Source organism: Erinaceus europaeus, chromosome 19 (genome assembly GCF_950295315.1).
Source record: "Erinaceus europaeus chromosome 19, mEriEur2.1, whole genome shotgun sequence".
NCBI classification, from domain to species: domain Eukaryota; kingdom Metazoa; phylum Chordata; class Mammalia; order Eulipotyphla; family Erinaceidae; genus Erinaceus; species Erinaceus europaeus.
This window is the reverse complement of record NC_080180.1, coordinates 67,186,437-67,212,267: the sequence shown is the minus strand read 5'-3', so window position 1 is coordinate 67,212,267 and position 25,831 is coordinate 67,186,437. Positions and strand designations below refer to the sequence as shown.

Here is a 25,831-nt window from a genome sequence, read left to right as displayed (position 1 = left end):
TGGGAGGGTCCCTGGGCAGCGGGAGGGTCCCTGGGCAGTGTGGGGGTCCCTGGGCAGTGTGGGGGTCCCTGGGCAGTGTGGGGGTCCCTGGGCAGTGGGAGGGTCCCTGGGCAGTGGGAGGGTCCCTGGGCAGTGGGAGAGTCCCTGGGCAGTGTGGGGGTCCCTGGGCAGTGGGAGGGTCCCTGGGCAGTGGGAGGGTGCCTGGGCAGTGTGGGGTCCCTGGGCAGCGGGAGGGTCCCTGGGCAGTGTGGGGGTCCCTGGGCAGCGGGAGGGTCCCTGGGCAGTGTGGAGATCACTAGGTGGTGTGGGGGTCACTGGGCAGTGTGGGGGTCCCTGGGCAGTGGGAGGGTCCCTGGGCAGTGGGAGGGTCCCTGGACAGTGGGAGAGTCCCTGGGCAGTGTGGGGGTCCCTGGGCAGTGGGAGGGTCCCTGGGCAGCGGAAAGGTCCCTGGGCAGCGGGAGGGTCCCTGGGCAGTGGGAGGGTCCCTGGGCAGCGGGAAGGTCCCTGGGCAGTGGGAGGGTCCCTGGGCAGTGTGGGGGTCCCTGGGCAGCGGGAGGGTCCCTGGGCAGCGGGAGGATCCCTGGGCAGTGTGGGGGTCCCTGGGCAGCGGGAGGGTCCCTGGGCGGTGTGGGGGTCCCTGGACAGCGGGAGGGTCCCTGGGCAGTGTGGGGGTCCCTGGGCAGCGGGAGGGTCCCTGGGCGGTGTGGAGATCACTAGGTGGTGTGGGGGTCACTGGGCAGTGTGGGGGTTACTAGGTGGTATGGGGGTCACTGGTCAGTGTAGGAGTCCCTGGGCATTGGGAGGGTCCCTGGGCAGCGGGAGGGTCCCTGGGCAGCGGGAGGGTCCCTGGGCAGTGTGGGGGTCCCTGGGCAGTGGGAGGGTCCCTGGGCAGTGTGGGGGTGCCTGGGCAGTGGGAGAGTCCCTGGGCAGTGTGGGGGTCACTGGGTGGTGTGGGGGTCACTGGGTAATGTGGGGGGTCACTGGGCAGTGTAGGGGTTACTGGGTGGTATGGGGGTCACTGGGTGGTATGGGGGTCACTGGGTGGTATGGGGGTCACTGGGTGATGTGGGGTGTCACTGGGCAGTGTAGGGGTCACTGGGTGGTATGGGGGTCACTGGGTGGTATGGGGGTCACTGGGCAATGTAGGGGTCACTAGGTGTTATGGGGGTCACTGGGCAGTGTAGGGGTCACTGGGTGGTATGGGGGTCACTGGGCAATGTAGGGGTCACTAGGTGTTATGGGGGTCACTGGGCAGTGTAGGGGTCACTGGGTGGTATGGGGGTCACTGGGCAGTGTAGGGGTCACTGGGCGGTGTGGGGGGTCACTGGGCAGTGTGGGGGTCACTAGGTGTTATGGGGGTCACTGGGCAGTGTAGGGGTCACTGGGTGGTATAGGAGTCACTGGGCAGCGAGAGGCTCCCTGGGCAGTGTGGGGGTCACTGGCGTTGTGGGGTCACTGGGCAGCTGTGGTCACTATAGAGTAGGAGGGCCATTATCCGGTGCCTGGGACTGCGGCCCTCTGCCGGGCAGGCGTGAGCTGTCCCTGCCCTGTGTGGCCACAGCGTGGAGGCTGGGCCGTCCCCCTCTGCTGACGGGGGGCGTGAGCTCACGGAAAGCGGTGCATCCCGCGGGCGCCCCCGGCCCGAGGCCTGATTCATATCAGTGACAATAAAAAGCAAAAGCAGGAGAGTCGGGGACCTGCCTCCCACCTTTATTCAGATGACTGTTCGGGGCGGGGGGAGGGCACGCAGTCACCCCTTCCACAGGGCTGCTTTCCACACAGGCCTCCCTGACATTCAGACTGAAAGCTAGAAATGGCCGCGGAGAAAATGAGATTCCTCCCCACTCACGGGGAGAAAGTGGCCCCGGAGGCCCTGAGGAAACACCCGGCGGCCCAGCTTGAGGCCGTGCTCCAGAACTTTCTCTGAGAGCTCCTGACAGAGGCCCCAGATCTGAGGTGCTTCAGGGAGCCGCAGCTGGAAGGACAGCTGGCTGCCGCCACGCCACCGGGGAGGCTTCCTCACTGCAGCCTCTCCCTGGCCGCTCTCTCAGCCGTCCCTCATAGCCGGCCTGACCTCTGCACAGCCCTCTCCCAGCCGGCAGCTGTGGCCTCAGGACTGATAGGGTGGACCGTCGGGTCTGTCCTCTGGGGACACAGCGATACCCAAAGCTCAGAGAAGAGGGGGCAGGTCCCCAGCTGTGGCCTGGAAATGTCCTGGGGCCAGGGAGACGGCCAGGGCTGGGGGGACGGCCAGGGGCCATGGGAACAGCAAGGGGGAACAGCCAGGGACCTCAGAGACAGCCAGGGGCTGAGGGGACAGCTGGGAGCCAGGGAGACGGCCATGGGCCACGGAGATGGCCAGGGGCTGGGGGAACGGCCAGAGGGCTGGGGTTGGCCAAGTGCCATGGTGACCTCCAGGGGTCGTGAATTGTCCTGTGGCTGGTTGTGTCCGTACTGCACACTAGCTGTTGTGACAGGCCTCTCAGGCGTCCCTCATGGAGGGGACAAGGAGCAGCCTGTTGGCCAGTGGGAAGTTTGCGTCTCCAGTGAGTGTAAGCTAAGGCAGATCAAGTCATTAGACACCTAGACCTGCTGGACAGCGCTGCCCTGGGAGTGGGGTGATGCCCAGGACCCCTTGAGCCTGGTGGCCAAGTTCAGTCCACCACAAGGTGGCCACCACCCTTCCTGAGAGCCACAGACTCACTTGCCCCAGCCTCCAGTCCTGAGAGGACAGAAGCTGAGCAGCTGCAGTGGGCAGTGTCTGAGCTGCAGTGGACGGCGACTGAGCTGTAGAGGATGGTGAGCTGCAGTGGACAGTGTCTGAGCTGCAGTGGGCAGTGTCTGAGCTTCAGTGGACAGTGTCTGAGCTGCAATGGGCAGTGTCTGAGCTGCAGTGGACAGTGTCTGAGCTGCAGTGGGCAGTGTCTGAGCTGCGGTGGAGTGTCTGAGCTGCAGTGGACAGTGTCTGAGCTGCAGTGGGCAGTGTCTGAGCTGCGGTGGAGTGTCTGAGCTGCAGTGGACAGTGTCTGAGCTGCAGTGGGCAGTGTCTGAGCTGCGGTGGAGTGTCTGAGCTGCAGTGGACAGTGTCTGAGCTGCAGTGGGCAGTGTCTGAGCTGCGGTGGAGTGTCTGAGCTGCGGTGGACAGTGTCTGAGCTGCAGTGGACAGTGTCTGAGCTGCAGTGGGCAGTGTCTGAGCTGCAGTGGACAGTGTCTGAGCTGCAGTGGGCAGTGTCTGAGCTGCGGTGGAGTGTCTGAGCTGCAATGGACAGTGTCTGAGCTGCAGTGGGCAGTGTCTGAGCTGCGGTGGAGTGTCTGAGCTGCGGTGGACAGTGTCTGAGCTGCAGTGGGCAGTGTCTGAGCTGCAGTGGACAGTGTGAGCTACAGTGGACATTGTCTGAGCTGTAGTGGGCAGTGTCTGAGCTGTAGTGGGCAGTGTCTGAGCTGCAGTGGGCAGTGGCTAAGCTGCAGTGGACAGTGTCTGAGCTGCAGTGGACAGTGTCTGAACTGCAGTGGACAGTGTCTGAGCTACAGTGGACATTGTCTGAGCTGTAGTGGGCAGTGTCTGAGCTGCAGTGGACAGTGTCTGAGCTGCAGTGGGCAGTGTCTGAGCTGTAGTGGGCAGTGTCTGAGCTGCAGCAGGCAGTGTCTGAGCTGCAGTGGGCAGTGTCTGAGCTGCGGTGGACAGTGTATGAGCTGCAGTGGGCAGTGTCTGAGCTGCAGTGGGCAGTGTCTGAGCTGCGGTGGACAGTGTCTGAGCTGCAGTGGACGGTGACTGAGCTATAGTGGACAGTGAGCTGTAGTGGGCAGTGACTGAGCTGTAGTGGACAGTGTCTGAGCTGCAGTGGACAGTGTCTGAACTGCAGTGGGCAGTGTCTGAGCTGCAGTGGATGGCGACTGAGCTGTAGTGGACGGTGAGCTGTAGTGGGCAGTGTCTGAGCTGCGGTGGAGTGTCTGAACTTCAGTGGGCAGTGTCTGAGCTACAATGGACAGTGCCTAAGCTGCAGTGGGCAGTGTCTGAGCTGCAGTGGACAGTGTCTGAGCTGCAGTAGACAGTGTCTGAACTGCAGTGGGCAGTGTCTGAGCTGTAGTGGGCAGTGTCTGAGCTGCAGTGGACAGTGTCTGAGCTGCAGTGGACAGTGTCTGAGCTGCAGTGGACAGTGTCTGAGCTGCAGTGGACATTGTCTGAGCTGTAGTGGGCAGTGTCTGAGCTGTAGTGGGCAGTGTCTGAGCTGCAGTGGACAGTGTCTGAGCTGCAGTGGACAGTGTCTGAGCTACAGTGGGCAGTGTCTGAGCTGTAGTGGGCAGTGTCTGAGCTGTGGTGGACATTGTCTGAGCTGTAGTGGGCAGTGTCTGAGCTGTAGTGGTCAGTGTCTGAGCTGCAGTGGACAGTGTCTGAGCTGCAGTGGACAGTGTCTGAGCTACAGTGGGCAGTGTCTGAGCTGTAGTGGGCAGTGTCTGAGCTGTGGTGGACAGTATCTGAGCTGTAGTGGGCAGTGTCTTAGCTGCAGTGGATGGCGACTGAGCTGTAGTGGACAGTGAGCTGTAGTGGGCAGTAACTGAGCTGTAGTGGACAGTGTCTGAGCTGCAGTGGACAGTGTCTGAACTGCAGTGGGCAGTGTCTGAGCTGCAGTGGGCAGTGTGCGAGCTGTAGTAGGCAGTGAGCTGTAGCGGGCAGTGAGCTATAGTGGGCAGTGAGCTGTAGTGGGCAGTGTCCAAGCTATATTGGACAGTGTGCGAGCTGCAGTGGGCAGAGGCCTCAGTCTCCCAGGCTTCTCTGAGCCCAAACACAGGCCTGAGTGTGTCAGCAGCCAGCTGTGCTGGAAGGTTCAGGTCACACAGGCAATGATGGTCAGTGGACGGGGTCTGAGCACATGCTGGGGACAGGCCCCGGGTTCCAGCCCTTCCCTCAGCCTCAGCCCACCTGCGTGTATGATCTCTCCACTCAGAGAGACAGAGACAGCCAGGAGAGGGAGAGACCCTACAGCCCAGAGCCTCCCCTGGTGCTGGGTGTCAGAGCCCGCCACACGCGGGCATGGCCCCTCCCCGTGAGCTCTCCCCCTTAGCCCCTCGTGCCCCTGCTTTACACTGGCCTGCTTTACACTGGTTTATCAGTAACGCTGCTGCTGCGGCTGCTGCGGCTGCTGCTGCTGCAGGTGGCCGACTGGGAGAGGAACAGGTCGTCTGACGTCCACCTCGCTCTGCTTGGAGAGCAGCTGTGGCCAGAAAAATGGCACTTGGGTTTGCCGGGCATTTGGGTTTTTTTCTGGCTCCAGGAAGGGAACTGAGAGCAAGCCTGCTGGGCTGAGGGGAGTGTGAAGGCGCCACCTCTGACAGGACACAACGGCGGTGACCCCACAGTGACCCCAGGGCTCTGATGTGGCACCCATGCCAGCAGCTGGGGCTGGGGCTGAGGTGGCGTGACTTATGGCGGGGGGAGGGGGACAGGGACAAGGAAGGGGTGTGGGGAAGGTGGACAGCGGCCCAGGACAGACCCCAGGAGCTCCCCTGAATCAGCACCTCTGGAGTTTCCTCTGCTGCTGCTTTCTCTCACACTTTCTCTTTCTGTTTCACACCCTTCTCTTCACCACTTCCGCTGGCCTCTGCCCTGGGGAAGGGGATGGGTGTGAGTGAGAGTGAGGTCTCACTGAGATGACTGCAGGGTCTTGCTGGGGTCATTGAGTATGAGGTGATTCATGGAGACCCCACAGTGACCCCAGTGAGACCCCAGTCACCTCAGAGCCCACAGTCACCTCAGTGAGACCCCCATAGTGACCCCAGTGAGAATCACAGTCACTGAGTCTCACTGAGGTGACTGGGCTCTGATGTGACTGGGTTCTCACTGGGATCACTGTGAGGTGTCACTGAGGTGACTGGGGTATCACTGGGGTCACTACGGGGGTTTCACTGAGGTGACTGGGGGTGTCAGTGAGGTGACTGGGGTCTTAGGTGATTGTGGAGCTTCACTGTGGTGACTGTAGGGTCTCATTGAGGTCACTGGGATCACTGTGGTCTCACTGAGTGACCATGAGGTCTGAGGTGACTGGGGTGGGGGGGTTCGCTGAGGTGACTATGGGGTCTCATTGAGGTGACTGGGGTCTCTCTGAGATGACTGTGGGGTCTCACTGGGGTCACTGTAGGCTCTATCTAAGGTCACTCTGGGGCTTCACTGGGGTGTGAGATCTCATGCTGAGGTTTCTGAGGCATCTTGCTGAGGTGACTGAGGGTCCCACTGGGTCACTGTGGAGTCTCCTTGAGTGACTGTAGGAACTCATTAGTGTCACTGGGGTGTCACTGAGGTGACTGTGGGGTCTGAGGTGATTGGAGGTTTCACTGAAATGACTGTAGGGTCTTGCTGGGGTCTCTGTGGGGGTCTCACAGAGGTGACTGTGGGGTATTAGGTGACGGGTCTTGCCGGGGCCACTATGGGGTGTCACTGAGGTGACTGAAGTGTCACTGGGGTCACTGGGAATTTAACTGAAGTGACTGTGGAGGTCTCACTGAAGTGGCTGGGGTCTTTGGTGATTGTGGGATGTCACTAAGGTGACTATAGGGTCTCACTGAGGTCTCACAGGTGTCACTGTGGTCTCACTAAGTGACTGTGGGATCTGTGGGGGTCTGAGGTGACTGTAGTCTGAGGTGACTGGGGTCTCACTGAGATGACTGTGAGGTCTCACTGGGGTCACTATAGTTTCTATCTAAGGTCACTGTGGTCACTGTGGGGTCTCACGCTGAGGTTTCTGTGGGGTCCCACTGAGGTGACTGTAGGGTTTCACTGGGTCACTGTTGGGTCTCACTGAGGTGACTGTGGGCTCTGAGGTGACAGGATCTCACTGGAGTCACTGTGGGGTCTCACTGGGGCCACTATGGGGGTCTCATTGAGGTGACTGTGGGCTCTGAGGTGACTGGGATCCCACTAGGGTCACTGTGGGGTCTCCATAAGTGACTGTAGGATCTCGCTGGGATCGCTGAGGTTGAGTGAGGCTCTGAGTTGATTGTGATATCTCACTGAGATGACTGTAGGGTCTTGCTGGGGTCATTGTGGGATCCCACTGAGGTGACTGTGGGATATGCGGTGACTGGGGTCTCACTGAGGTGACTGGGCTCTGATGTGACTGGGGTCTCACTGGGTCACTGTGGGGTGTCACTGAAATGATTGGATTCTTGCTGGAGTCACAGGATTTCACTGAGGTTACTGGGGGTCTCACTGAGGTGACTGTGGGGTCTTAGGTTATTGTGGGGTTTCTCTGAGGTGAGTGTAAGGTCTCACTGGGTTCTTGCTTGGATCACTGTGGGATGTCACTGAGATGACTGGGGTCTCACAGGTCACTGTGGGATGTCACTGAGATGACTGGGGTCTCACAAGTCACTGTGGGGATTTCACTGAGGTGACTTGAGGTCTCACTGAGGTGACTGGGGTCTTAGGTAATTGTGGGCTTTCACTGAAGTGACTGTAGGGTCTCACTGAGGTCACTGGGGTCACTGTGGTTTCACTGACTGTGGAGGCCTCACTGAGGTGACTGAACTCTGAGGTGACTGTGGGGGTCTCACTGAGTTATCTATGGAGTCTCACTGGGATCACTATAGGCGCTATGTAAGGTCACTGTGGGGCTTCACTGAGGTCACTGTGGGGTCTCATGCTGAGGTTTCTGTGGGGTCTTGTTGAGACGACTTTAGGGTTTTATGGGTCACTGTGGGGTCTCACTGAGGTGACCGTGATCTCTGAGGTGACTGTGGGGTGTTGGTTGGAGTCACTGTGGAGTCTCACTGAAGTGACTGTGGGGTCTCACTGAGGTCACTTTTGGTTCTTGCTAGATTCACCGTGTCACCACACTGAGGTACTGTGGGTTTCACTGGGGTCATTGTGGAAGTCTCACTGGGGTCACTGTGGAGTCTCCTCGAGGGGTCACTGTGGAGGTCTCACTGAGCTGACTGGAATCTCTCTCAGATCACTGTGTATGGGGAGTCAAGGTCCCCAGGCCCCACAGGTTCAAGGCTACCAGTGGGATCCCATCAAGGCCATCTCTGCAGGAAAGCGAAGGCCACAGGTGCTGGTGTCCCTAACTGCAATGAAGGGGCAGGGAGTGGTGTGGGCGGGTGGCGGGGGAGGTGGGTAGGAGTGGGTCTGAAGCAGCGGTGGCACTAAAACCTCAGGTCTCTGGCCATGTGGGCGTTGACACCCCAGATCGGTGGCTGTGTGGGTGCTGCCCCCTGGTGGATGGATCCTGGGCAGGATTCGGCTTGGGGACATGAAGATTGTCACCTCCCTTCCTGTCACCTGCTGTGCGCCAGTTTGTGAGGTGACTCTCAGAAAGGGCGGTGTGGGAGACAGACAGCACAGGGATGGAGAACTGACGGCACTTCCCTGGGGCCTCCTGGGGTGGGTGAGGCAGTGCCGCGGACAGGTTCTGGCAGCAGTGGTGACAGGGAGGCAGCTGGCTATGTCAGTCCTGGCCCTGGAGCTGGCAGGGGGGCGACATTCCTGTCCCCCAGGCAGGGAGGGTCCTGTCCCCCCCCCCAGGCCCAGGAGCAGACTGGTGGCCACACTCTGTCTCTGCTCAGTGACTTCATGGGGACACGGCCACTGACCCAGAGCCATGTTGGCCACCTGCAGCTGGTCCTGAGGTCATGCTAGAAACTGCACAGGCATCGGGGACCTTGGGGACCCACTCTCCGAGGCTCCACCGCCAGGCTATGAGTGGCCTTGGCGTTTCTTAGGACTCAGCCATGTAGGCCACTGGGCAGAAGCCGGGTGCTAACCAACACTGGACTCACAGTCAGAATGTGGGTGTCCGTCCCCAGCCGAACCTCCCACAGCCCCCCTCACGGAGCCATGGCCCACGGCCAAGAGGGGCCTGGATTTGGGGGCACCCAGTCAGGCTGGCACCTGCTGCAGCTCTGACCTGGGCACTCTGGGTCTCGATGCAACTGCCTGTCTCCCATCTCCACAGGCTGTCACTGCAGCTCATGTTCTCCCTCAACATCAGGGTCAGGGGTCAGGATGGGCTACCCCCAAGCTGGCCTCAGGGAGTGGACATCAGATTCCTCACTGGTCCACCGGCCCACGTGTCTGGTGTGCACTCCCTGACCCAGGGTGGGGGCCTCTGACCACCAGGCCCTGGGCCCCCCAGACTCCCTTCCCCAGAGCAGGCTGGGTTCTGCTGAGCAGGTGTCCCATCTCGCTTGTTGTGCTGGAAGCTCCAGCCCAGTCTCCACAGTGGCCTCCGCCTGGCCCTGGCCACCCATTGCTCTGCGATGTCACCAGCCCAGTGTCACAGGGCCCAGACTCCCACTGTTGGCTGTGATACCCTCTTAGGGTCTGCTGAGTGTTACACCCTCCTAGGGTCTGTGACTGGAACACCCCTTGAGGGTCTGTGGCTGGAACACCCCCTGAGGGTCTGTGGCTGAAACACCCCCTGAGGGTCTGTGACTGGAACACCCCTGAGGGTCTGTGACTGGAACACCCCTGAGGGTCTGTGACTGGAACACCCCTGAGGGTCTGTGGCTGAACACCCTCCTGAGGGTCTGTGACTGGAATACTCTCCTGAGGGTCTGTGGCTGGAACACCCCTGAGGGTCTGGGTCTATGACTGGAATACCCTCCTGAGGCTCTGTGGCTGGAACACCCTCCTGAGGCTCTGTGGCTGGAACACCCTCCTGAGAATCTGTGACTGGAACACCCTCCTGAGGGTCTGTGACTGGAACATCCCTGATGCTCTGTGGCTGGAACACCCTCCTGAGGCCTGCTGGGCCTCTTGTCACCTCAGCATTTCTTCTGGCTCCCTTGCCCTTGATATTTCCTGAACCCTCAGTGTCTCCCTCTCAGGTGTGTCCCCTCAGCCCCTGTCCCCTCAGTGTCTCCTTTTTCAGTGTCCCTTCAGTGTCTCTTCTGTTCCCCAAACCCTCTGTGTCATCTCTGCCATGTTCCCTCATCATTTCCTCAGTTCTGTGTCCCCTCAATGTCTCCTCTGTCTCCAGTAACCTCAGTGTCCTCTCAGCCCCATGTCCCTTCAGTGACCCCTGTCCTGTGTCCCCCAGGGACCCCCTCTGTCCTGTGTCCCCTCAGTGCCCCCTCTGTTATGTGCCCCCTCAGCCCCATGTGCCCTTAATGTCTCCTTAGCCCCTTGCCCCCTCAATGAAGCCTCTATGTTCCCTCAGTGTGCCCTCTGTCTGTGTCCCCTCAGCCCCACATCCCCTCAGTCCCATGTGCCCTCAGTATCTCCGTAGCCCCTTGCCTCCTCAGTGTCCCCTCTGTCCTGTGTCCCCTCTGTCTATGTTACCTCAGTGTCCCCTCAGCCCCACGTCTCCTCAGTGTCCCCTCTGCCCCACGTCCCCTCAGTGTCCCCTCTGCCCCACGTCCCCTCAGTGTCCCCTCAGCCCCACGTCCCCTCAGTGTCCCCTCTGCCCCATGTCCCTTCAGTGTCTCCTTGGCCTTGTGTCTCCTCTGTGTCTCCTCCCCATGTGCTATGCTCTGCCCCTTGTGGGCAGGTCCCAGGGAGGCCTCCATGCAGTGGGCAGCAGGGGGCAGCAGTCTCCCTCTTTCACTCTTGCTCTCTGGCTCGCAGGCTCTCTCTCTCTCTCTCTCTCTCTCTCTCTCTCTCTCTCCCTCTCCCTCTCTTTTTCTCTCTCTCTCTTTCACTCTCTATCTCTCCTCTCTCTCCTCCCCCATGCATGCAGTCCTGCTGTGTGAATGTGAGTGTGTGTCTGTGTGTGTTTGTGTGAGTCTGTGTGAGTGTGTGTGTGAATCTGTGAGTGTGTGTGTGTGAGTCTGTGTGAGTGTGTGTGTGAGAGAGAATGTGTGTGTGTGAGTGTGTGTGTGAATCTGTGTGAGTGTGTGTGTGTGAGTCTGTGTGAGTGTGTGTGTGAGAGAGAATGTGTGTGTGTGAGTGTGTGTGTGAATCTGTGAGTGTGTGAGTCTGTGTGAGTGTGTGTGAGAGAGAATGTGTGTGTGTGAGTATGTGTGTGAATCTGTGAGTGTGTGAGTGTGTGTGAGTGTGTGTGTGAGAGAGAATGTGTGTGTGTGAGTGTGTGTGTGAATCTGTGAGTGTGTGAGTCTGTGTGAGTGTGTGTGAGAGAGAATGTGTGTGTGTGAGTGTGTGTGTGAATCTGTGTGTGAGTGTGTGAGTGTGTGTGCGTGTGTATGTGAGAGTGTGTGTGGGAGTGTATGAGTCTCTGTGTGTGTCTGTCTGTGTGTGTGTGAGAGAGAATGTGTGTGTGTGAGTGTGTGTGTGAGTGTGTGTGTGAATCTGTGTGTGAGTGTGTGTGTGTGCGTGTGTATGTGAGAGTGTGTGTGGGAGTGTATGAGTCTCTGTGTGTGTCTGTCTGTGTGTGTGTGAGAGAGAATGTGTGTGTGTGAGTGTGTGTGTGAGTGTGTGTGTGAATCTGTGTGTGAGTGTGTGAGTGTGTGTGCGTGTGTATGTGAGAGTGTGTGTGGGAGTGTATGAGTCTCTGTGTGTGTCTGTGTGTGTGTGAGAGAGAATGTGTGTGTGTGAGTGTGTGTGTGAGTGTGTGTGTGAATCTGTGTGTGTGTGAGTGTGTGTGCGTGTGTATGTGAGAGTGTGTGTGGGAGTGTATGAGTCTCTGTGTGTGTCTGTCTGTGTGTGTGTGAGAGAGAATGTGTGTGTGTGAGTGTGTGTGTGAGTGTGTGTGTGAATCTGTGTGTGAGTGTGTGAGTGTGTGTGCGTGTGTATGTGAGAGTGTGTGTGGGAGTGTATGAGTCTCTGTGTGTGTCTGTCTGTGTGAGTGTGTGTTGGGGGGCTCTGAGTTGCTCCCTCCCTGAGTCCTGAACACTGAGCTGAGGTGGCAGCCCCAGAGCCATCCCCTCTTCCCAGGGGCCGTGCTTCCCCTCAGAAACAGCAGATAAACTGAGTCGTGCTACTGGCCCCTTCAGGCTGATGCTGGGGAGCCATGGGCGGCCTTCAGAGTGGTCAGCACTCAGCGGGCAGCTGTTTCCTGCCCCAGCCAGGCCCACCTGTGGGACCACAAGGTGCTAGGGACAGATCCAGGGACAGAGCTGGGGAGCAGCCCAGCCTGGGGTTCACACCCCGCCCGCTGTCCTGGGAGCTAGGCCCAGCCTCTCTGCACCCCGGCCAGTGGCAGTGCCTCTGCTTTCCGGAACCTTCCTTCAGGGTGACTTCTAGGCCTCTGCTGTGCTCCCCAGGTCGTGCCCCACCGCATGGCAGGAGGAGGGTGTGTCCAGGCCATCTCCCGGGCAGACGGGCAGGTGAGGGAGCCAGGGGTAATGGGGCACAGCCCCCCGTGGACGCTCTGTGGCCTCTCCCTGCAGAGCCCATCCAGGTGGCAGACCACGCCCGTAGCCACGCTCAGGACAAGCGGCCTGGCCCCTGCAGGGCACCGGGATGGGGCAGGGCTGAGCCTGGGCAGGCTTCCTGAGGAGCTACAGAGACTCCTCAGGGTGCCGGGGGGGGGGGGGCAAGGCTGGCTTGGAGGGCTGCACCTGTAGAAGGCGTGGGCAGAGGGCAGCAGGCCCCCCACCCTCCACAGGACCTGCCCAGGCCAAGCATGAGAGGACAGTGACCCCAAAGAGCTGTGTATGTGTGTGAGAGAGATGGGCCTCGGGACCCCGGCCCATCAGACCCCACAAGACAGAGCAGCCTCTCAGTGTCCTGAGGACTAATTCAGTAATGGGGGTGTCTGGGTGCATCGTTTGGTGGGGGCATATTAATTAAGTGAAGTGAGGCCCAGGAAGTGTTCAGGAAGGCACCAGGGCCCAGAATGTATTGATTTAGTGAAAGACACCAGGACACATCCATGCCCTGAGAAACAACTTATTAACGGAACGGGCCGCAGAAAGAGCCTGTGCTTTTAGAGAATTCTGGGCCCTGCACAAAGGGACAGTCCAGCTCCTCTGGGGGCTGCAGGCTGCGGGCAGAAGGCTCCTCGCAGAGCAGAGGCTGCAGGGATGGGGACTCAGACCCCTTGCTCAGGGTCTGGTTGCCTTAGTCACTGTCATGGTCACTGTTCTCTTTCCTGCATCATCGCTGTGTCTGGGGAAGTTTGCCTCAGGACTCAGAAGCGTCAGCATAAGAGACGCCACTGAGGGGGCTGCCTTTCTCAAGGTCTCCTGTTATTTTAATGAGAGGGGTCCGGGATATGTTCCTTTAATGAAGGGGACCTTGGAGATACTCATTCAGGGTGTTCGTTTAATACGAGGGGTCCCTTTTGTATTCGTCTAGTGAGGGCTCAGCTACATTAATGTCTGATAAACTCATCCTACGATGGGGGAAAGATGTGGGGGTCAGCTTACGCTCAGTGAAGCCACCCTGGTTGCCGTCAATGCCAGGATGGCCCAGGATCTGTCCTGTGGTGAGCGCCTGCAACACGGTGGCTTTAAGGGCTCGTGGACACACTAAGCGAAGGTGTCCAAATCATTCATTTGTTGATCTGGCCCCACAAACACTAGTGTAATGATGGAGGTGTGGGTGTATCTATTCACGGGAGGGGTTCAGGGCGCAGTGCCTCACTGCAGGCGACCTCATGGCGGGGGCCAGGCTGTGGGGCACGTGGGCGAGGCCCGGGTGGGTTCTGCCAGTGAAGGAGAGCCGAGGCTGCGCTCGCGTAGTGAAGGGACACGAAGACACACGCTGAGTGTGGGGGACACGGTGTGCTCCTCGTGGGTGGGGCCCAGGGCGCTCATTTCACCAGAGCCCAAGAGATGCTCTTGGTGCCCTGGCCTGGGGGCTTGTTGCAGGGGCTGCAGGGTGAGCAAAGGGCCCACGATGCACTCACTCACTCAGGGCAGGGCCAGGACACAGCTGTGTGCGGAGGCCCAGTGCATGCGCTCGGGAGGACTCGCGGAATGAAGGAGACGGGGGTAGGTTCATGTCATGAAGCAAGGCTCTTGGCGGCCATTTGATAAACAGGTCCAGACCATGTGCATGGAAAATTAATTACTGGGGCCAGGCGGTGGTGCGCCTGGTTAAACGCTCACTTTACAGTGCGCCAGGAACCAAGTTCAAGACCCTGGTCCCCACCTGCAGGAAGAAGCTTCACGAGCTGCAGGTGTCTCTCTGTCTCGCTCCCTATCTCCCCCTCAATTTCTGTCTCTACCCAATCATAAATAAAGACTTTACTGGGCAATAGTGATTCTCAGGACAGTTGTTGACACCTAGAACAGCCTCTGCCCTCCCTGTGGTTGGGGTCCCACATCATGCCACCACCAGCCCTCTCTGCCCCGTGTCCTGGATGCCAAATGCCTCCCCCAAGCCCCAGTCCACTGTCTTTAACTTTGCATAACAAGCCTTACCCAGCCCAAGACTCACCTTGTATCTCCTTCTTCCCCTGCTGCCACTACTGTTACTATTACCACTACTGTTACTACTACCACTACTACTGCTGTTACTACCACTACCATTACTATTATTACCACTACTGTTACCACTACCACTACCACTACTGTTACTACTACCACGACCACTACTGTTACTACTACCACTACTACTGCTGTTACTACCACTACCACTGCTGTTACTACCACTACCATTACTATTATTACCACTACTGTTACTACTACCACTACCACGACCACTACTGTTACTACTACCACGACCACTACTGTTACTACTACCACTACTGTTACTACTACCACTACCACTACTGTTACTACCACTACCATTACTATTATTACCACTACTGTTACTACTACCACTACTACTGCTGTTACTACCACTACCATTACTATTATTACCACTACTGTTACTAATACCACTACTACTGCTGTTACTACCACTACCACTACTGTTACTACCACAACCACTACTGTTACCACTACCACTACTGTTACCACTACTGTTACTATTACCACTATCAATACCGTCACCGTTACTACTATCACTGCTGTGACTATTACCACTATCAATACCATCACCGTTACTACTACCACTGCTGTTACTATTACCACTATCAATACCGTCGCCGTTACTACTATCACTGCTGTTACTACTACCACTATCAATACCGTCACCGTTACCACTACCACTGCTGTTACTACTGCCACTATCAATACCGTCACCGTTACCACTACCACTGCTGTTACTACTACCACTATCAATACCGTCACCGTTACCACTACCACTGCTGTTACTACTACCACTATCAATACCGTCACCGTTACCACTACCACTGCTGTTACTACTACCACTATCAATACCGTCACCGTTACCACTACCACTGCTGTTACTATTACCACTATCAATACCGTCACCGTTACCACTACCACTGCTGTTACTACTACCACTATCAATACCGTCACCGTTACCACTACCACTGCTGTTACTACTACTACTTCTCCCCCTCTCCCTCCTCCTTCTCCTATTTTAATGGCCACAAGGGTTATGCTGGGGCTTAGTGTCAGCATTATGAATTCACCGCCACTCCCAGCAGCCATTTTCCCCCTTTAAAAAAATTTTTGTTTATTTTTGTCAGAAATTGAGAGGGGTAGGGGAGACAGAGAGGGAGAAAGAAAGACACCTGCAGCCCTGCTTCACCACTCATGAAGAGTCCCTCCTGCAGGTGGGGAGCCGGGGCTAGAACCCAGGTCTTTGCATATATGCACCACCACCTGCCCTCCTGGCTTTTCCCCCCAGAATTTACTTATTTATTCATGAGAAAGATAGGAGAGAGAGAGAGAGAGAGAGAAAGAACCAAACAGAACTCTGGTACATGTGCTGCCAGGAATCGAACTCAGGGTGGCAGACAGTGTCATGCCTTACCTACTGCCTCACCTCCCGGACCACTCCCCTTGCTTCTGAAGTAGCACCTGGAAGTCAGATCACCCAGGACCCGTCCTCTCCCTCCAGAGTATCTCACTCAACACGGTCCCTTCAAGGAGACTCATCACTTCTGACAGCTGGACAGTCAAGGAAGAGCACAGCTGCCCAGTGAAGCTGTGCGGTGTACTCATTCAGTAAGTGGGGCCCAGCATAAGTTCGGCTGACGTAGGGCCTAGGACACGTATGTTCCATGAGGGGCAGCAGACACAGTCGTCTGAAGACGGGCTCCTGGGGCACATTCACTTACAGAAGGGTGTCTGCCTGCACTCAGTGAGGGCGTCCCGGATGTATGAATGTGCGGCCAGCACAGGCAGTTCAGTGAGTGGAGTCACGCCTTCACTGAGTGACGGGACAGGATGCCTTCATTCACGGAAACAGTACCAGTGTGTCATCACTCGTGGGAGGGAAGCCAGGAAGTGTTCCTGTGATGACTGGGGCCTGGCATAGAAATTCCACGATGTGTAAGAGTATATCTTCCTTTAATGAAGGGCATAACCTGGGCATATTCACTAGTGAGGGAGGCCAGGACACAGGGGCCACATGTGTGAGGGAGCCCAGGTCTATTCACGGAGGCAGTGTGGCCCAGGACCTACTGACTGTTGAAGGGCCCGGACGTTTCTTCTCAAGAGAGAAGCTCCAGGGTGTTTTGGTTTGATGACAGAATCCAGGATGTGCTCACTGAGTGAGGGATCCAGCGTGTCTTCCTGGTCCAAAGTGGCGACCGCTGTCCGTCCACAGTGAAGGTGGCTCCAGCGTGGACTAGCTCCTGAGGGGCCCTGGAGAGCGTCAGTGACGGGGACCCAGAATCCATCCAGTTCCTGAAGGAGGCTCATGAAGGGCCAGGACACACTCCTCCCATGTGTGCATTTGATGGAGCGGGTGCAGGGACAGATTCAGCTGGAGGGCCAGGATGCGTTCCTTTTTTTTTTTTTTTTTTCCTCCAGGGTTATTGCTGGGCTCGGTGCCTGCACCGTGAATCCACCGCTCCTGGAGGCCATTTTCCCCCCTTTTTGTTGCCCTAGTTGTTGCCGCCTCATTGCGGTTATTATTGCCATTGTTGACGTTGCTTTTTTTTGTTGTTGGATAGGACAGAGAGAAATGGAGAGAGGAGGGGAAGACAGAGAGGGGGAGAGAAAGACAGACACCTGCAGACCTGCTTCACCGCCTGTGAAGCGACTCCCCTGCAGGTGGGGAGCCGGGGGCTCGAACCGGTATCCTTACGCCGGTCCCTGCGCTTTGCGCCACGTACACTTAACCCACTGCACCACCTCCCGACTCCCACAGGATGCGTTCCTTTAATGAAGGGGGAAGGGCCACTCAGGAGTCCTTCAGTCGGGGGCCGGGTGGTGGTGCAGCGGATTAAGTGCACGTGCAATGAAGCGAAAGGATCCCGGTTCGAGTCCCCAGCTCCCCACCTGCAGAGGGGTCCCTTCATGAGCAGTGTAAGCAGGTCTGCAGGTGTCTGTCTTTCTCTCCCCCTCTCTGTCTTCCCCTCCTTTGTCCTGTCCAACAACAATAGCAACAAGGACAACAAAATGGGAAAAATGGCCTCCAGGAGCAGTGGATTCATAGTGCAGGCACTGAGTCCCAGCAATAACTCTGGAGAGAAAGAAAGGAAGAAAGAGAGGGGGGGGGAAGGGAAGGGGAAGGGAAGGGGGAAGGGAAGGGGGAAGGGAAGGGGGAAGGGAAGGGGGAAGGGAAGGGGGAAGGGAAGGGGGAAGGGAAGGGGGAAGGGAAGGGGGAAGGGAAGGGGGAAGGGAAGGGGGAAGGGAAGGGAAGGGAAGGGAAGGGAAGGGAAGGGAAGGGAAGGGAAGGGAAGGGAAGGGAAGGGAAGGGAAGGGAAGGGAAGGGAAGGGAAGGGAAGGGAAGGATTGGATTCCTTCATCCAGGGGTTTGGATGTGCCCATTTAAAGAGTGGTGTCTGGAGTGCCCCTGTGAAGAGCGCTGTGGTCAGCTCACTAAGGGAGCTCAGCCAGCACGTGTTCACTTAGGGCTCTGGAGTGAGTCACTTTAGTAAAGGGGTCCAGCATGCATTCAGTTAACAAGGGGTCCAGGAGATACAGGGGTCCTGGGGGGAACCCCTTTCATGAGTGGGGCTCTTGATAAGGTCCTTGAGAGGTGCCTGAGTATATTCCCTTTATGAGTTGGAGAACAGGACACATTCTCAGTATTTTAAGGGGTCCAAGATGTGCTGATTCAGTGAGGGAGTCCAGAATGTGTCTGTCCGAGGCGGAGGACAGTATGCGTCCTCCGTGGAGGCAGGAAGAGCTCGTCAGTGAGTGGGGTCTCTGTGTGAAGGTCGGGTCCGGGCGAGCGGTCACTGCTGAGGCTTCCAGAGTAAACTCTGTAGTCGTGGCGCCCGTGGTGTTCATGTCATTGAGTGAACCGGGAGGCGCCCACTTGGGGACAGTGCCCAGGGGACCAGACTCTGGCAGGACTGGACTCAGGCCGGGCTCCCGCAAGGCCTGCGCTCTGCCCTCTGGGACTGGTGTGTGATGGGATTGGGGGAGGAGTGGGTGCTGCAAGTCCAGCCGCCTGGGGGTGCCCGCTCCCGCCCTCCCAGGCCACTCCTCACTTTCCAGAACCTCGGACCCACATCCCAGGGAACCGCAGGAGACAGCCAAGCCACAGGCCAAGTGTTTAATTGGGTCAGGTCTTAAATAAGAGGCACAAACATTTTAAACCAAATAGATAATAAATAACCATTAAGTTACATAGGACATTGTTCACATTCAAACCAGGTCTTCAGAGGGAGTGTGGCACAGCAGTGCAGGCCGGGGAGCTGTGGCCAGCAGGTGTGCGGACCTGAGCCCCAGAGCCCACGCTGGCCATTCCCTCCTCCCCTCCTTTTTGTAGCCGTTTCCCTGTTCCTGTCATTGAATGGCCTGGAGCTATCCGACATCTGACGGGGTAGAAAGCTTGGTCAGCACTGGGGCCAGCCGGCCGTGAGAGGACTCAGACACAGTTCTGCGGACAAGGCGCTCACGTGTGAGCAGAGGGTGCTGGTGACCAGTGCCCCTGGGGAGCAGAGGAGGGGGGAACAGGCCAGCTAGGCCTCAGCAGAGGGTGGGCACTGGGGGCCAGGGGGGACAGGGCTGTGCCCGCACAGCAACCATGGGCTCATCTCAAGGCTACGGCCCGCAAGTTCAAACACACTTTACACACGAAGCGTGACGTCGAGAGGTCCCCCGCTGTCAGCCGGGAGCACCCGGCCTGCCGTACCCCGTGGGTGGCAGCCACCGTCCTCACACGCGGCCCTCAAGGCCTGAGGTGGACTGGGTTAAAAGCACCGTTTCTGAGGCTCTACCCTGGCCACCACCTGAGCCACCATCTGGAACCTGGAGCTGCCTGTCTCCTCGCAGCCCTCAGCATGTCCTGGGGCTTGTCCCTGCACAGACGCCTGGTCCCGCCATGTCCAGCCTCCTCCCCCATGCCGGGGCCCCTAGAAGGCTAGGTGGCCAGGGTAAGTCCGCTCTCCACCGGGAAGGGACGGGACGGGACGGGCTCAGCCTTCATTTCTGGGCTCTGATATTGTCCAGGAGAACTTCCTTCCTTGCGCCAAGCAGACTTGATGTGTGCAGTGAACAAGGAAGGAGGGAGAGAGGGAGGGAACGAGGGGAGAGAGGAAGGAAGGAAAAAGGAAAGGGGGAGGAGAAGAGAGAGGGAGGGAGGGAAGCGGCCTGGCTGTTAGCTGGTCACTGAGGAGAGACGCAAGGCGGCAACTCGTGGCCGGGCCCTGGCACGTAGCCCCGTGGATTTTAGCTGCCATTTCCACACACTTGAAACCATAGCTTCTGAGGGCTGTGAGTCAGAAGAAAGGCCTGGAGGAGTCCGCAGCCACAGTGCCCGGTGGCTAAGAGCCCGCTGGTCCTCTGCTGGGCATCGCTGCCGTGGGTGCGTCCTGCATGCTGACATCCTGGGGTGAGGCAGCAGCTCTTGAGGCCTGTGGTGTCGCACTCTCCACTTTGACTTCCTGACAGTCCAGGCTGCCGGTCCTCACACAGACGGCTGGTCCGACGGCGCGCTGCCCGGCAAGGACCCACGGGTGCATCCAGGCCTCTGGGGTGACAGGGCTGCCGCTTTTGCTCCCCAACACCTGCCCTTTGGGGCGGTGGACGCTTCCCAGTGAGGGTGCTGGCCGGCCCTCACTGCAGAGCACTGGAGCCCCTGGGCAGGCCCCGTGGGCAGGTGGGCAGGCAGGGCCGGGCGGGTTGAGTGTGTCCTCACACCTGCCCTCCGGCTCGGGGCATGGCGGGGCCTAGGAGAGGCGGCGGTGCAGCATCTGCAGAGAGGGGTGTGAACCGTGGGGTGGCCGGGTCGGGGAGTGGGTGGGGCTGGCAGGATGGGGTGCCGTGTACCTGCTGGAGCAGTGCCTTCAGCCTTGCCAGGAACTCTTGGGGCGGCTTCCTCTCATAGGAGTCACAGGAAGGGCACGTCTGGAAGGGCCACGAGACCTCGTCAGGCGGTCCCTTCCCGAGGCACCGGCATCGTCTCCCACTTACACCTGGTCTTCCAGGACGGGGCCTCGGGGATGGGCCATCCCTGCCCTCCTGGGAGGCAACCAGCCGGACACCGTCAGAGACACAAGGCCTGGCGTCCGGGCCGGGACACCGGCTCCGCATGAGCAGAGTGGGGGTGGCGTCTCCTGCTCCTCGGTCTCACACGGAGGGGGACTCTGCCCAGAGGCCTCCCCGCAGAGGTGGGCCCAGTCCATCCACTGGGCTGGGAGCCAGGGCAAGGGTCCAGGCCAGCCTTCCCGCCCCTTCCAGCCCTTCCTGGCTGGCAAGGGTGCCCGCACAGCAGCCGCACACCCCCCACGTCCACCACGGGCGTGACTGGAGAGAAGGGGAGCTCTGGCATGTGTGTGATCATGTGTAGTGCGCGTGCTTGCGTGAATGTATGTGAGCGCCGTGTGCCAGCAATGAGCTGTGGTGTGTATGCCCTTGTGCATGTGCTAGTGTGCGTCTCCTGCGTGTACACGTTGTGTGTGGTGTGTGTGGTCCGTGTGTCGTGTGCATGTGCCGTGTGCATGTGGGTAGCGTGTGTGTGCGTGTGCGGTGCTGTGTGTGCCCACGGGCCCTGCAGGGACAGCCGCTGCCCCCACTCACCCTCCACTCCTCCTGGGCCCGCGAGCCGGGCAGCTTCCTCCTCAGCTGTTTGGCGAAGTTCTGGATGGATTTCTGCTTGCCGCCGCTGCCGGCCGGCTTCAGCTGGACCGTCTGGAAACAGGAGAAGGCTGAGCGCTCGCAGTGGCTCTGAAAGAGAAGGCCAGGTGCAGATGGAGGACGCTCCCCGGCCAGGCCTCTCCTCTGGGGGCACCTGAAAGTGGGCTTCTGGGCACATTTCCTGGATCTGGGAAAGGATGAGGGTCAAAAAGACCTGCCCACCTGCTCCCTCACCTGAGGGGGACACCTGCCCGCCTGCTGCCTCACCTCCAGGGGGACACCTGCCCGCCTGCTCCCTCACCTCCAGGGGGGACACCTGCCCGCCTGCTGCCTCACCTCCAGGGGGGACACCTGCCCACCTGCTCCCTCACCTCCAAAGGGACACCTGCCCGCCTGCTCCCCTCACCTCCAGGGGGGACACCTGCCCGCCTGCTCCCCTCACCTGGGGGCTGCCCACCTGCCCGCCTGCTCCCCTCACCTGGGGGCTGCCCACCTGCCTCCCCAGGACAGCCTGTCTGCACTTTCCACCCACTGGGCCAGGCTTCACATCACCCGTCACCGTGAGGGGCCCAGAGGGGCCTGAGGCCGGGCCTTTCCAAGCCTCCCCAAAGTGCTTATTTAATAGAAACTCGTTACAAGTGGCACTTGTAGCTTTTTTTTCCTTGAAAACCACATGTTCATGTTTGTTGAGGGTTTTTTCTTTTCTCTTCTTTTTGACCACAACTCGCTTAACTTACTGGAAAAAAATGATGTTCATATTAAAGGGTAAATTTTCCAGCTGAAACTGAAAACAGTGATCTGAGACGCCAGCACTTCTCACAGGGACCGTTTTGCTGAGTTGACACTCAGTGTGCCGAGCAGCTTTCAGAATGCAGAAGCCCTGGCCGCGGCTCCAGCCCCTGCGGGGGTCTCTCTGGGGAGGCGGGTGGCAAGCGCCGCCTTCACCCACACCGGCACCCGTCGGGCCGGCCTCCCGGGGCTCCGTCTGGAGCGGGCTCGGGGACAGCTTGGGTGACCGGAGCCCACGGCAGGGCTCGGGAAGCACCAGGTCCCCGGCATCCTTCCCGCCCCTGGTGACAGGGCTGTCCCCCGGGCCTCTGACAGGCCACACAGGGTGTGCCAGCACCCAGGATGGTTTGCAGCATGGGGGAGTAGTGAGGAGGCCCGGCAGGCTGGAGGGACAGCTTCCCGGGGGAGGGAATGCTCCAGCACGCCGGCCTCCATGAGCGTGTGGCTCCCGGCGGCTGGGCGGCCGGGACAGCTGTGCACCAAGGTGCCGTCACGCCGCCGGGCGCCCGGTGTGAGGTGTGACGGAAGGAAGGGTCTGCGGGCAGCACTGGGCTGAGGGCGCGGGTTTGCAGACGAGGAGCGGGCTCTTGGGTGTCTCCCCGGCCCCGGCGACACCGTGGGTGTCAGACCCTGCAGACGCCCACCTGCCTGCCAGTGCAGCCGGCAGCCTGGGACACCGGCAGCCTGGGACACCGGCAGCCCCCACAGCCCCCTGGGACCCAGCCTGGGGTCAGCAGCAGGAGGACGGCTCAGGCCATGGGCAGTGTCCCCCCAGCCCCCAGGCTGGTGGAGGGGTGGGAGCAGGCGCTTCGCAGAGGAGCACAGGGTGACTCATCCGGTGTCCCGAGAGCTGTCACTCTGTCACCCGCCCGCCGGCTCCCTCACGGCTCCGCCTGGCCGGCTCCTCAGGGCACCGGCACCGAGCTCTGGGCACCCAGCTCTGCCGGAGGGAGGCTCCCCGCGCAGCCCGCGCTCCCCCCACTAGCAGCCGCCAAACGCAGCGCGGTGAGTGGCTGGCAGCCGTGCACGGAGGGCGTGGGGCGGCACTCGGGGGCTGTGTGCTCACCCTGACTCCCCGCGAGTGCCGGGTCCTCCCTCCGAGTCCCCTTCCTCTCCTCACTGCATCCTCCCTTCCTCTCTCCCCTCCTTCCTCCTCCTCCTCCTCACTCTGTTGCTTCCCTGCTTCCCCTTTTGCCTTCTCTGTCACTTTGCGACTGACGAAGCGAGCGCTTCTAGCTGAGCTGTGCGCTTCAATGCTCGAGGAGCCGGGTTCGAGACCCTGGCGCCCGCCTGCAGGAGGGGAGCTTCACGAGTGGTGGAGCAGGGCTGCGGGCGTCTCTGTCCCCCCCCCCCCGTCTCCCCTTCCCCTCAACTTGTGTTTCACCCCAAACAAGGAAGTGAGCTTTCCTTAGGGGTGCGCAGCCAGGCTTCCCAAGTCTGCAGAGGGCCGAGCGCCGTCCCGACCCGCACGCTCGGCAGGCAGGCGGTTGTCCGTGGACCGCAAACCGGGCGGCGGGCTGCGGCGCACCTGGCTGAGCGCTCACATTACAGCGCGCCAGGCCCCGGGTTCGAGCCCCCGGCCCCCGCCTGCAGGGGGGAGCTTCAGGAGTGGTGGAGCAGGGCTGCGGGGCTCTCTCTGTCGGTAAAGAAGCCACTTGTGGATCTGCGTCTCAGCTGGGCCTTGGTGCCGCAGCTCGGGGGACTCCGAGCCACTTGGCGCGACCTACACGGGTGCCGTGCCCCCCAGCCGAGTCACTGTCTTGCTGACGGAGCCCCGAGCGCTAAGGGCCCTCAGCGTGGGTGCACCGCGGCCGGACGGAGGCCGCGAGTCGGCTGCTCTTACCCGCACGTCCTGGGGGGCCGGCAGATCCTCCGGGTCCTGGAGCAAAAGAGAAGGGGTCCTGCTTACTCCCGAGTCCGAGTCCGGTCCGGGTCCGGGTCCGGGCTGGGGCCGCGGGCGGGCGGGCGGGGGCCGCGGCCTCTTACCAGGTGCGGCGCCAGCCGGCTCAGCTGCTCCACGACGCCCAGCAGGTGCTGCAGGCGAGCCAGGAGGCGGGGGTCCCCCGCGAGCGCCCCGGCCCCCTCGCGCAGGACCACCAGCAGGCAGAGGGTCGCCAGGGCCAGGCCACGGGGCTGCATGTCGCCTGTCCGTCACGGCCGGGCAGGCGAGCTGAGCAGGGCGCCGAGTGGGGCCGCTACTTATCCGCGAGGAGGCCCTCCTGTCACAGCTGGAAACCGCTGGGAGGTGGACGGTGTGACTGAGGTTTCTTTTCCACTGGGGTGCTGTGCGGGGGGGAGGGCCCACGAAGCCTGACAGGAAAGAGGGTGCATCCCGCCCGCGGGCCCTGTGGGGAGGCCCTGGGCCGCCCTGACCATCCACTCCTGAGCACTGGGCGCGGGGCGCCGTGCTGGGCACTGCTGGACCCTTCGAGGGGAGGGCGCGGCTGACCCAGGAGTGTCCACAGCATGTCTTACTCTGCGGGTGGAGACGGGGTCTCTGAGGTGGAGATGGGGTCTCTGAGGTGGAGATGGGGTCTCTGGTGGGATGGGGTCTCTGAGGTGGAGATGGGGTCTCTGAGGTGGAGATGGGGTCTCTGGTGGGATGGGGTCTCTGAGGTGGAGATGGGGTCTCTGAGGTGGAGATGGGGTCTCTGAGGTGGAGACGGGGTCTCTGAGGTGGAGACAGGGTCTCTGAGGTGGAGGTAGGGTCTCTGGCGGGATGGGGTCTCTGTGGGTAGAGGTGGGGTCTCTGGTGGGACGGGGTCTCTGAGGTGGAGATGGGGTCTCTGAGGTGGAGATGGAGTCTCTGAGGTGGAGATGGGGTCTCTGGTGGGATGGGGTCTCTGAGGTAGAGATGGGGTCTCTGGTTGGATGGGGTCTCTGAGGTGGAGATGGGGTCTCTGAGGTGGAGACAGGGTCTCTGAGGTGGAGGTAGGGTCTCTGGCGGGATGGGGTCTCTGTGGGTAGAGGTGGGGTCTCTGAGGTGGAGACGGGGTCTCTGAGGTGGGACGGGGTCTCTGAGGCGGGACGGGGTCTCTGAGGTGGAGAAAGAGTCTCCGCAGGATGGTGTGCCCATTGGGCAGTAACTCCTGGACTGTTGTAAATTAACTTAAACGGAGGTTTGGGGGTTGAGGCTGCTTGCGCGAGTAAAAGGACTCACAGCGGGAGCTGAACTGGTTTACACAGTACACAGTTGATTAGGGTGACACGTAAAAGGCAAATAAGCACTCATCATCAAGGGTTAAGAGTACACTAGGCCCATAAAGTCTGAGTATAGTCATCAAAAGTCTAGTCCCATAAGATAAACAATTATCAGCTCTGGTAGAGGTTGCTCATGGCTGTAGAGGGTCTAAAAGTTTACCGGCTAGCAGAGTCACACGTGCTCAGTTCCCAGGAGTAGCAGCCATGGCGGATGGATGCCTGGAGCACATCTGCTGAGAGGCATCTGACCAGAAGTCACAGGCAAAGAGAGCGAGTTCTGGCTGCTGTCCTTTTAAGTCTATTCAGCCTACCCACAATGCTTTGCACACCGGCACAGTCTGGATTCACCTACAGCCCACCTGCGCAGACCACTACACACTCTGTCAGCCTTCTGTCGCCAAGGCTGCCGTCAGCACTGTGTGGGGCTCCCGTCCATGGTCACTGCATATGGCATCACCACATTGGACTCCAGCTCTGGTCAGTGTCTAGCCAGGCTCACAGTCCCCTGAGCAGGCTGAGTTCCCGTGCTCGGCGGGTCAGACGCTGCGGACGGGAGGGACAGCTGGCCCTCAGCGTCACTGAGGACCACTCCTGAGAGGAAGAGCTTTGCCAGGGGCTCTGCCCACCTGCAGAAGGGTGTGCCCACACCTGCCCACCTGTGCTCACCAGCACCTGTAGGAGGTTTGCTTGTTTGTCTGCTCCAGGGTTACTGCTGGGACTCGGTGCCTGCAACGAATCCACTGCTCCTGGAGGCTGTTTTTAACATTTTATTGCTCTTCTTGTTGTTGTTATTGTTGTCGTTGTTGGATAGGACAGAGAGAAATGGAGAGAGGAGGGGAAGACAGAGAGGGGGAGAGAAAGACAGACACCTGCAGACCTGCTTCACCGC

At 59.6% G+C, this 25,831-nt stretch overlaps 1 protein-coding gene across 1 annotated transcript; it reads right to left on the bottom strand.

Moving 5' to 3' along the window:
* Positions 1-18,413: 18,413 nt before the first annotated feature.
* On the bottom strand, positions 18,414-23,880 carry IL21 (interleukin 21). Its single transcript, XM_016193983.2, has 5 exons — positions 23,728-23,880; positions 23,585-23,620; positions 20,896-21,042; positions 20,146-20,223; positions 18,414-20,069 (listed from the first exon to the last, which is right to left on the bottom strand). The coding sequence occupies exons 1-5, from the start codon at positions 23,878-23,880 to the stop codon at positions 20,046-20,048; spliced, it is 438 nt and encodes a 145-aa protein (XP_016049469.1). The 3' UTR covers positions 18,414-20,045.
* Between the last annotated feature and the right edge of the window lie 1,951 nt (positions 23,881-25,831).

What these genes read in the sequence shown, in the direction of transcription:
- IL21 (XM_016193983.2), bottom strand. Translation starts at nt 23,880, where the DNA reads ATGCAGCCCCGTGGCCTGGCCCTGGCGACCCTCTGCCTGCTGGTGGTC. An exon ending in CGGCCCCCCAGGACGTGCGG is followed by an intron (nt 21,043 to 23,584) that starts GTAAGAGCAGCC and finishes CTTCTCTTTCAG; the next exon opens with AGCCACTGCGAGCGCTCAGC. An exon ending in TGAAGGCACTGCTCCAGCAG is followed by an intron (nt 20,070 to 20,145) that starts GTACACGGCACC and finishes CCCTCTCTGCAG; the next exon opens with ATGCTGCACCGCCGCCTCTC.